This window comes from Notolepis coatsorum, assembly GCF_963971535.1.
Source record: "Notolepis coatsorum genome assembly, chromosome: 6".
NCBI classification, from domain to species: domain Eukaryota; kingdom Metazoa; phylum Chordata; class Actinopteri; order Aulopiformes; family Paralepididae; genus Notolepis; species Notolepis coatsorum.
Window position 1 is genome coordinate 180,773,687 of NC_140170.1, and position 12,177 is coordinate 180,785,863.

Consider the following 12,177-nt stretch of genomic DNA (forward strand, 5'->3'; position numbering starts at 1 on the left):
ATATATAAAATTACATTTTACATTTTTTTTGCTTTTGCAATGTAAGCTTGGGGCCATCTTATACCTCATACACTGTACTTAAATAAATACCATTTGCACTTTAGTATGCTATAATATGGAAATTATGTCTTTAACACTAGAACAGCCATGGAGAAAATGTCACTGATTCCTGCCAGAAGGGGTCAGATGACCCCACAGCTTATGAGAAATATGAGAAAAATAAACAGTGTAAACTTTATAATTAACTCTTAATATAAAAATATGAGGTTTACCATAGGTTTAAGTGACAAAAAAAAGAAAAATTTATAATAATAATAATAAATAAAAATATTATTATTATTCTTTTTTTTTTTTGGATGGAAGAGCCACACATTGACTGGCAAAGAGCCACATGCGGCTTGCGAGCCATGGGTTGGCCACTCCTGCGCTAGACGCTCACAAAGTGCTGTGATTTTCCACATATATGTGGAATAACGTTCTAATAAAATTTTCCTGAAGTCATTTTGAAATTTCAGAAACCGTGCCAGATAAAACGGGTACTTATATTGACCATATTGATCAAATTGTTTACACTGCCTGTGTTGTTTTTTACTACCTGTATACTGTGTTGTTTTACTACCTGTACCCCCCCCCCCTCCCCCCATGCTGCTATGATGCCTGAATTTCCCCAAGGGGATCAATAAAGGAATATCTTATCTTACTTTTAGGAAAAGTCATTGAGTGACAGAGCTGGAGTCATTTGCCCCCTTGTCGGCTGTGCTAGTGTTAAGCAGCCTGCTACGATAACTGTTTTACTGATTCATGCCACTCTATATTATTAATATAATGAAATTACAAAAATGTTTGTAAATGTCCTTAGAATAGTGAGTGAGTATTTTATTTGGTTATCAGGGTTAGTGGGATCTAGATTATACCCGTTATTGCATGCAAATCCAATGGGATAGGAAAGATTGACCAAGCGCTGGTGGCCATTTTGAAAAATGCCACGGCCACCAGGGTGCTAGTTTGTAACGCCCCAATATCCAGTTTTGTTCCCAATATATCTATCAACACATCTGCCAAATTTGGTGCTTTTATCACAAAACGAACAATTGGTTTGATATGTTGAGCTATGCCGCGCCACTATAAGGGGATGCAGACCAGAGAAAGACTCATCATGCATACACTACACTGGTCTTCTGGATATATCTGCTGTGAGACACAAATATGTGCTACTCTGTCTCACTAGCTGTGTCCATTAGTGGTGGACAATGTCCTTGTGGTTTTAACTGATTTCTGATTTTCTTACTTTATGAAGCACAGATGATGGAAGATGGGACACTCCTGGGGCAGGCTGGAGAGGTTGGCTCAGGACCGGGATGCTTGGAGAACCCTTGTTGACGGCCTATGCCCACAGGCACCGCAGGAACATGCCAATTATACTAAATCATCACTTTAATTCTGATATTTAAAGTATTTAGACTCTAAATTGCCATATAACATATTTATTGAACATGGGGCCTCATTTTGAGAAGCATCTTAGAAATATGGGAACATAGGCCCTACATTTTGAGTGAAAAGAAAATCTGGGGCTGTGGGACCATAGGGCTGACCCCCATGATGCAACACATTACATTGACCTCGATAGGGAAATTCAAAGTTTTACATTCGAGTAAAGTAGTTTGAATATGGTCATCTGTGTTTTGTGTGTTAATTACAGCTCAATTAAATAAGGTAGCACTCCATAAGGCACCATATTGCTATATTTTCATTTATATTTCATGGTGCTGTAATTAACAAGGATTTTCTCTCAAGGGCAGGTAGTGGGAGGAATTAGCTCGGGAGTCAATACATTTCCATCTGTACGAGGTGCTTAATTTATGTAATATGAACTTTGCTATTTTGCCCATATTTTATTTTAGGAGCAACAATGTAACTGCACAGGTTCATACACTGAGACAATAGGACATTCTTTATTGCTAGTTTGAAATTCAAGATGACAAACTGGTTTTCAACTCAATGTTGCAGCAATCAACAACAGCTAAAAAGTAACCCATGACCATACACCCATAATTATACATATTCCAATCATACATATAACTCAGAGTTAGGGGGCAATAGCCTTTTTCTGCCCCTTCTCTCATTGAGGGCAGGTAGTGAGAGGAATCAGCTCAGCAACCACAGATTTCCATCTGGTTTCATGCTGAACTAGTTTGAGGGGCTTCATTCATAATGTCATTAACAGACTCAAACGTTGACACATCACTCGGGAGAAAATATCAATCATGCCGTCCTTGTACATTTCTTTCCAAGTATTTAACATTCATTCAGTTGCTATTTTACAGATATTTATTGTTTTTGTAACATCAATGTTGGAACAACTGGTTGTGTGCAGGCTGTGGCAGGTTTCCGTGTTAGTATAATACTCTGAAGTGGAGCCAGGCGAGGGAAATACATTATTCAGAGCACAATTTTACAAACTACAGACACAATGAGCTGTAACTCTGTGATGATGATTCCTCTTCATCGCGACTTTAAACAACTTTATTGATTAGTCATTTAAAAATTAATTATAGAAAGGAAAAAGGGAGATTGGGAGAGTTGAATAAATAAATCATGAAGTTCTTGTTTCGTTCTTGTATGTCATAAATGTCTGGATGTAACAGTACTGTATATCTGTATGTCATAAATGTTATGATGAATTGAAAATGGGGGACCCTGATGTAAACAAGAAAAAAGTCTTTCTCTGGTCTGCATCCCCTTAACAATTGTGTGTATTGAGCCATACTGTATTGTACCCATTCTGCAATCTGTATCTAAATCTAAAGTATTCAATCAATCCTTTCCATATTTGTCAAACAGGGATTGATTGGTGTGTTGCATCAGTGAGGATAATCAACTGATTTTTAATGCTAATCTCCTATGCAGGACACGTGTATGCTTTCTACAACACAGTTGTGTTTCCGGGTTCCTCTGATCCCATTCTTGGACAACCATTCTTTCTTTGACTGTTCTCAGCCCAGCTGACTGGTGAACATTATTGTATATTTATTTGGAGTTTTTTTTAGGTGTGAATTTGCCACATTGCTCCATGTGGGGGTAGAATAGTCAGAGTGGTTTTAAGTACCTTTCATATTCTAATCACTGTGCCTCCTTCTGCAGAACACTTTCAGGTGGTTTAGCCTCCTTATTGCCTTGTTCCAGACAGGTTATGTGGGCTAGACATGTTGTGTGGATGTTGGCGCCTAGAAGACAAACTTGCAGAGGAACCCTATTGGCCAAACCCTCCCCCCACACTTTGTCTCTGCGCTCGTTGGCCTCGTGTGACTGGGAGACTTGTGTGAATGGGAGACTTGTGTCACTGGAAGACTTGTGTGTCTGGGAGACTTGTGTGACTTGGAGACTTGTGTGACTGGGAGACTTGTGTGTCTGGGAGACTTGTGTGACTGGGAGACTTGTGTGACTGGGAGACTCGTGTGACTGGGCGACTTGTGTGACTGGGTGACTTGTGTGACTGGGAGATGTGGTAAATACACAGGTCACAACATGTTTACAGGAACGTTTTGGAGTTGTATTTTGATTGTATTTGGAGTGTGTATTTTGTGACTGTAGGGAACTCGGGTAAATGTCTGACCCACTTACAGTGATGAAGCTAAGCTAGGCTAACGGTCCAGGCGTTCCCTAAGCCTAATGCATGCAGAGAGACAAAAAAAGGTATGTATCTTCTTGTCTAACTCCAGGGAAGATGTTAAATAAGCTAATTTCCCAAAATGTTGGAGTTTTCCTTTAACTCTTCTTATCAGCTCTCTTGGCTGTCCATCCGTGTACTGCTCCATGAAGTACAGCCGGTCACTGTTACTATCTGTCTTGTCCTCCACTCCGTGTTCAAAGGCCCTGATGAATAGCCTGTACTCCATAGGGTCTCCCTTGAATATAGGAATCTGTTGAGGGGGCAGAGTAGCATGGTTTTGTTGCTTCACTAGGGAATCCACGATGGCTCGTTGCGGAGACTCTTGTTCTTTCTGTGTAGCACCGCCAGGTGCTCTGGAGCTGCTACTGTAAGCAGGTTCTCTATTCATCGCTACGGCCTGGGGAGTAGGCGTAGCCTGCTTGTGAGCTTGTGATTCGAAGGGCTTCTTTTTCTCTATGTAAGAGTTCATTCCATCCCTACGGGACACTCTGGATGAGGATCGCTGGCCCTCGTATTCTTCCAGTACTCTGTACTTAGCCTCTGAGGCAGCTAAAGCAATCTGGACCTGTAAATCATCTCTCTCTGCTCTTAGCTTAGATGAGGTAGCTAAGAGCAGAGCCTCCTGTTCCTCCCTCTCTGCTCTTAGCTTAGATGAGGTAGCTAAGAGCAGAGCCTCCTGTTCATCGAGTTGTCATTTTTGTTTTAGAGTGGAAGCCTGGGCTAGCAACTCAGCCCTCTCTAATTCAGCTTTCAGACTCATGCTTGCAGATGATGTTCTGGAAAATGTAGTGGATGGTGCTCTAGACCCTTTCTTTTTTAAGACGACGGATGCACTGTCTTCAGGTCCGACCTCATCTTGGTGCTTCCTAAACTCCGCTATATGCTGATGCACCTCTTTCTTCCATGTGTCAGCCTTTACTGTGAAGTTGTAAAATGTGTCAGCCTTCGGCGTGAACCATCCATCCTGATCTGTCTTCATCTCCTCTTCTGATGTCTTGCTTATGTTTTTGCTTAGTAACACCTGGACTGAAGTATTAAGCTGAATATATATATATAGATACACAAATGTTCTATAATGTTTGATTATGACATCATACTGTGACATCACAAATGTTCTATAATGTTTGATTATGACATCATACTGTGACATCACAAATGTTCTAGAATGTTATGACAAAAAATACGGTTCAATGACTATCTAAATCCAATCAATATTCCTAATGCCGTTTCAATGTAAGGTTATAAAAATAAACATATAAACATTCATATAATACAATAACCTAAAATTATATAGCTTTGGCTTCTCTACAGAGAGTAAAGCAGAACAAACTAATTGCTGAAACTCTTCTGCCCTCTACTGGCAAAATGAGAACTTAACTTCTATTAGCTTTACACACGTGCGCCACGCCCGACCAATCGTATCGTAGAAGCCACGTAGTAATATTTGCATCGACCTCCTACAAATAAGGCAGGAAACCTTAAGCGACCATCACCATTCGATTCTGATAAGCCGTCGAATATGCCTGAACCAGCCAAGCCAGCGCCCAAGAAGGGCTCCAAGAAAGCTGTCACCAAGACCGCTGCCAAGGGAGGCAAGAAGCGCAGAAAGTCCAGGAAGGAGAGTTATGCCATCTACATTTACAAAGTCCTGAAGCAGGTTCATCCCGACACCGGCGTTTCCTCCAAGGCCATGGGGATCATGAACTCCTTCGTTAACGACATCTTCGAGCGCATCGCTGGAGAAGCCTCGCGCCTGGCTCTCTACAACAAGCGTCGCACCATCACCTCCAGGGAGATCCAGACCGCTGTACGTCTGCTGCTGCCCGGTGAGCTGGCGAAGCACGCTGTGTCTGAGGGAACCAAGGCTGTGACCAAGTACACTAGCTCCAAGTAAACTACCCTGTTCACTGAAGATTAACCCAAAGGCTCTTTTAAGAGCCACCCACTCTGTCCTGAGAGAGTTATTCCTATTATTCTCATGATCGCGCTGTTCAGCAAAGTGGTATTGCCTTTCGTTTGAACAGTTATTATCATGGTAGGGCTGTCTGTCGGGAGATGAAGTTGTATAATGTTACTTATTGATTAATAAATTACTAAAAACGAATAGTTTGGATGGCTATTAAGTTGCAAATTATATTTACTAGTCAAAATCCAGTGATTTTAGGTTGTTAAGTAGCTAGATTGGATAGACTAGCTTGTACATCACATTTATACAGTAAATTAATATATTCACCTGCTGTATTAGAACCCTGACCAATGATACATTATTGGACTTTATAATACACATGGATAATGTTGATTTGAGCATTTTCAAAGTGGAAATGCTATTCTAAAAATAATACATTCCAGGCTAATTTAATTATAATAAACAAACTCCCATAGCCAAACACATGTCCTATGATTTCCAACAGTCAAGTGCAAATAGTATTCATTATTTGATCATATGAGCTCTGTATATTTCTGTACAATTTACAACCTTGCGTTATATGTTAAATGCATTATTACAACAACAATAACCTTTTATAACTTTATTGTTGACATCAAACTCCAGCAATCAGAAGTCTAAAATCTGACTTCATAAGTAACCCTCCTGATCATCTCCGGTCCCCTCTCCCTCCATGTTTAGCAGGATACACAGCCTCCACATCTGGCTGAAAGGTTACTCTGCTCATCAGGCATCCCCTGTGGTTTGGACTTCAACAAATGCACTGATAAACCACACCATGCTCTCTCCACTCGTAATGTTAATGCTTCAAATCTAGTCACAATTTCTCTAGATGTGTTTCTGTTGTACAACATAAAATCACAGATTAGGGCCTAATTTTTCTGAACAGTATTTACTAATAAGGACACCTTTGATCAAACTGATCAGCAGCTCAATAGTTGCTTTTATGTTTCACAAGGTGCTCTGAATCTGCCCTTACAAAAAAATATTTTCTGTTTTACCATGGTACCAGTCATACAAATTATTTACCATGGTACAGCCATATAGTAAATGTAATGGAACCATTAATAACATGGTTATAACATGGTATAGTCCATTTTAAACCATGATATCAATGGTACATGTATTTATTTTTTATCATAGGAATGCCAGGATACATTTTTGTAAGAGATGTTTTCTGATGATGCTGAGTTGAGCCGATGGTTTACTCTTGTTTGGGTTACTAAACAGATGACACAGGACTGGGTCTCACCATGGGCCATGTGTATAAAACAATGCCCCACTATGGTACAGGTAGTAGAAACATAGTATGTTTCATTCCTTGAACCATTTCTTCAGAATGTATCAACATGTACTACACCAATAGACACTAACAATAGAGGCCTTGCATGGACTGTTTGTGTACTTCTTTCTTACAGTATGATTTGATTATGATCCCCATTAGCTGATGCAATCTTCCTGGGGTGACAATATACTTTCTATCAAACATATTACATGATACTGCATTCCTAAACATAATGGAATCATACATAGTACAATATACATTACATAACACTATATATTAAATATGCACTCAATTCACAAGCAGTGAGAAACCATATACTCTTACCACCTATTTATATAGGCTACTAATATTCCTGTCACTAAAAATACAATAAAGTAAAAATAAAAGTAACTATGGGTATGTGTGTGTCTACATGTACATAATGTGCAGGCGTAGGGCTGTTAGATGTTGTTTCAGTTGTCTTTTAAAGCCTGAATATTGTAAACAAAAAGCTAAATGTATAGCTATGTTTCCTTTATACGGTTTTTACATACTTGTAAAGGTAGGACTAATTTTAGTTTTAATCCATATATAGGCCACATTATACCTACTTACTCACCCACACTACAGGCCACCACCAAGGGCAAAGAAGATCAGACCAGGGTCACGGTTGAGGCAGAACATTGCTGTAAGTGTGCTCAGTGCTTTCTGAAAGGACAGTTATGAAATATTAGTACAATACCCACAAAGAAGCTTTGTTCTGGTCAAATTACAGCATAGCATACTGTAAGGACAACAACAACAAGGTAGTCGGTCATGGCAGATACATGAGACTATCTCAGTGTAGCAACGCACAAGCATGCATTTATATCACATAAAAACAATATATTTCACTAGCAAGGCACAACCATCCATTTATATCACATATACAAACAATATATCTCAGTAGCAATGCACTGAGCCACATGAAGTTGATAAAGACGGCTTCATGGGCCAAAACCAAATGTAGGGATCTGAGGTTTTTAATCAGAGCAAACATGGAAGAATGACACAGATTAACAGATGAGAATAGGTGGTAATTCAGTCATGTACTTGACTGATACGGTTCCCAGAGGAACACTGGTCTACTTAAGAAAAGGGGCCTGTCTGCTACAGGAACAATTCAGAAGAATCAAATTAGAAGTTTTCTTTTCTTCATTGTCACACACACTTTTGGCCAGTGAAAAGGCAATGTTAATGTGGATGCAATTTTCATAATTTAAAAATAATCCTATGATTCTTATTGTTCTACGATCAATGAAGTCCGGTGGTGCACTACAGTGCACATTTTGTAAAATATGATTAGAGTTAAGTAAAAAATATATATATTTATTTATATATGTTAAATGTTTAAAAAAAAAATAATACAAGTGACAACACTTTTCCCCCTGGGTCTCAGGATGATGCATTGTATTGGGAAAACAACACTTCCTCAAACCCTCCCTCCACATTTGTCCCTGCGCGCTTCTTGGTCTCAACCACGTCCTCAGAGAGGGTTCAAAGAAGCAGGCGGTTGGCCAACTGCTACATTCGTTTGTTTCCTTACATACCTTACAATGAGTGGAAGAGGAAAGGGAGGTAAGGGACTTGGTAAAGGAGGCGCTAAGCGTCACCGCAAAGTGCTTCGTGACAACATCCAGGGAATCACCAAACCCGCCATCCGTCGTCTGGCTCGTCGTGGCGGAGTGAAGCGTATCTCCGGTCTAATCTACGAGGAGACTCGTGGTGTTCTCAAGGTCTTCCTGGAGAACGTGATCCGTGATGCCGTCACCTACACCGAACACGCCAAGAGGAAGACCGTCACAGCCATGGATGTGGTCTATGCTCTGAAGCGACAGGGACGCACTCTGTACGGCTTCGGCGGCTAGACTTCTATTCAAGCCTAACTATCCAAAACCCAAAGGCTCTTTTCAGAGCCACCCACATTGTCACTGAATGAGCACACACTCTACATAAGTTTATTTGTGAAAAGTATTAAACTGAGTTGTCTCGGGCATAGCACAGAATTTGTTGATTTAGCAATGTAAAGAAGGCATCAAACTATAGTGCAAATATAACAGTTAAATGCAATAGTAATATGCTGTATACAGGTGAATAAACTTGCTATAAAATATATAAATGAGTACAACTGAGTAATAGTGCTAAGCAGATGTATGTACTGTACAGAGTTGTAGTATTAATATGTACAGTGATACAGCTATAAAGACACTATCCAATCCAATCCACTTTATTTATATAGCACATTTAAAACAACAAAGTTGACAAGTGCTGTACAAGTCCACAAACATAGGATAAAACATAAAAATGTAATAAAAGCACATAATAAAACAGTACAATGTGTCACATAAAAAGGCCAATCTCTCAAAACGGTTTAAAAAACAAAAGCCAGAGCAAATAAGTGTGTTTTGAGGCGTGATTTAAACACCTGCAGAGTGGGGGCCTGCCTAACATGCAATGGCAGCTCAATCCAGAGCTTTGGGGCTGCCACTGCAAAAGCACGGTCCCCCCTAAGCTTCAGCCTGGAGTTTGGAACGGCCAAGAGGAGCTGGTCAGAGGACCTGAGGGACCTTAGAGGAACATAGGGTTCCAGCTATAGTACATACTGGCAAGCAGGGTAACCAGTAAGAGTAGGAAAGGAATATGTACAGGTATGTAAATACCGAAAGGAACAAATAAAATAAACATTTTTGTTTGGAAGCGTGGATTCGCTACTTGTAGGCACTGGAAATCTAAAGGGCGCTAACCTATTTCAGGACCACTGACGAAACCATGCAGGCTTAACCCAAATGGGCTCCAGACAAGGAGCAAACATGATAGTTCGGATTGTATTTATATTTAACCATATAGGGTCATATGTATTACTTGTCAGCAGTGTAATCGATAACTATTAGATCAGTTCTGTTAGTTAGTTCTGGCCATTATGAGAAAACTACGTTTTAGTCTTCACTATAATAATACGCTGGTGTGCCGAAACTCTGGCCTTATAATATTATTACTAACGCGGAGGCTCAGCAGTTTCTGATTGGTCTCCTCTCTGTGAGCTCGTTACTCCGCCTACACCTCACAGGGTTATTGGAGGACTTCACGGAGATACAACTGGGAACGAGGTTATTGGAGGACTGGTCTTTTGGAAACAGCGCCAACAAAACGTCTTTCCTGATTGGGTGAGAAAACACAAGCCTGACTATAAAAGGTTACTCTCCAACTCACTGCATTCAATTTCTAACTCGTTTAACGTGAGAGAATAATAAACATGTCTGGAAGAGGCAAGACCGGAGGAAAGGCCAGAGCTAAGGCCAAGACTCGCTCCTCTCGTGCCGGGCTTCAGTTCCCCGTGGGTCGTGTCCACAGACTGCTGCGTAAAGGCAATTATGCTCATCGTGTTGGAGCCGGTGCCCCGGTTTATCTGGCCGCTGTGCTGGAATATCTGACCGCTGAGATCCTGGAGTTGGCTGGAAACGCTGCCCGTGACAACAAGAAGAGTCGTATCATCCCCCGCCATCTGCAGCTGGCCGTTCGTAACGACGAGGAGCTCAACAAACTCCTGGGAGGAGTGACTATCGCTCAGGGTGGTGTGCTGCCCAACATCCAGGCTGTCCTTCTGCCCAAGAAGACCGAGAAGGCTGCCAAGAAGTAAATTATTTAGCCTCTTCGACAAACCCCACAAAGGCTCTTTTCAGAGCCACCCACCTATTACCGAGAAAGCAACACTTCCATATAGAATATTTGCGGAGAAAATGTTTGCTTCTACGATAAGTGCCTTGTTTGACTCCTTATATTTACATTCGTCGAGAGCGTTTCAGCCAATTCGTTTTAATTTCACTATTTTAGATCAGATTAGATTAAGATTAATTGTCTTTATATAGTACAACGAAAATAAATTGGCGTCTTTCTGGAGTACAAATGTAACAGTAAAGTGCAATAGGATTAAACTGAAGTATAATAAATGAGTACTATACAGAGTATTGTAATAATGCTGAGCAGATGTATGTACAGTGTTATAGGTATAAATACACTATGGTAGTAAGTCATACTGACCAGTGGTATAAGGTAAGGTATATACAAAAGATGATATGCAGGTGTATTCAGACATAAGTGGATTATATATATATATATATATATATATATATATATATATATATATATATATATACTATACATGCACACAAGAGTTACATGGGTAGAATATAGGTCAAATTGTGCAAGTATAGCTGCGTGGCTTCTTGTATACGATTGGTTGAGAGGCTTTGTCGCACATTTCCCGCGCACAGGAAACTATTTGCGCGCAAAGCCATAATAACCCAACTATATATTCTCTTAGCAAAACTCCATAGCCACACTTGATATTAATTAAGCCAAGCAATAATCGACATGAAACTGCATTTTTCCAAGACAATTATTTTGTGCACCTTGATAGCGCAATGTACAGTTTCTACGTCAAATGTATATACTCTCTTTTCTAGACTATTTTTGTATCACAAACAGTACTGTATTTGCAAATCTGGTATGTCATAAATGTATAGATGTAGCAGTACTGTCTATCTGTAAGTCGTGTATTATATGTTATGATGAATTGAAAATGGGGGACCCTGATGTAAACAAGACAAAAGTCTTTCTCTGGTCTGCATCCCCTTAACAATTGTATGTATTGAGCTGTACTGTACCCATTCTGCAATCTGTTAATAAAGTTTTCAATCAATCAATAGCTCTCTTGGTGACATCTGTCACTGCTTTGACTTACAATATATATATACACACACACATTCATATACACATCTGTCTGTACATACAGCTGCATAATCCCTTTTGCATGCATTTGGCATAACTTTTAATCATGGAAATGCCAGTATACATTTATAAGGTGAGAGATGTTTTCTGATGGTGCTGAGTCATCTCCATGAGCAGGTGTCCTCTTGTTTGGGTTATTTATTACTGATCATAAACAGATGACACAGACCGACATGGTCTTACCATGAGCTACATGTATCAGTACCTCACTGTGGTACAAGATAATAATACAAGTATGACTCTGACAACATAGTATGTTTCATTCCTTGAGCTATTTCTTCTGAATGTATCAAAAATGTAGCTGGCAGCCTACTGCACCACATTCTAATATCCTTTACTTCACAATGAGTTGAGCCCTAACAACAGAGGCCTGTATATCTGACCTATAGGCTAAACACAAACTGTAATGTTTGTGTTGTTCTGTTTCTTCCAGCATGGCTGCCTGTAACCGTTGGTAACCACCTTCAAAAG

The 12,177-nt window shown here is 40.0% G+C and overlaps 3 protein-coding genes across 3 annotated transcripts; all 3 read left to right on the plus strand.

Annotated features, from left to right (window-relative positions):
- Positions 1 to 5,189: 5,189 nt before the first annotated feature.
- On the plus strand, positions 5,190 to 5,564 carry LOC311230207 (histone H2B-like; the record flags this gene model as incomplete). Its single annotated transcript, XM_084316417.1, has 1 exon — positions 5,190 to 5,564. The coding sequence occupies one exon, from the start codon at positions 5,190 to 5,192 to the stop codon at positions 5,562 to 5,564; it is 375 nt and encodes a 124-aa protein (XP_084172543.1).
- Positions 5,565 to 8,474: 2,910 nt separating this feature from the next.
- Positions 8,475 to 8,786, plus strand: LOC311229842 (histone H4; the record flags this gene model as incomplete). Its single annotated transcript, XM_084315915.1, has 1 exon — positions 8,475 to 8,786. The coding sequence occupies one exon, from the start codon at positions 8,475 to 8,477 to the stop codon at positions 8,784 to 8,786; it is 312 nt and encodes a 103-aa protein (XP_084172041.1).
- Positions 8,787 to 10,171: 1,385 nt separating this feature from the next.
- Positions 10,172 to 10,555, plus strand: LOC311230107 (histone H2A; the record flags this gene model as incomplete). Its single annotated transcript, XM_084316267.1, has 1 exon — positions 10,172 to 10,555. One exon carries the CDS (start codon positions 10,172 to 10,174, stop codon positions 10,553 to 10,555), a length of 384 nt encoding a protein of 127 aa, XP_084172393.1.
- Positions 10,556 to 12,177: the final 1,622 nt, after the last annotated feature.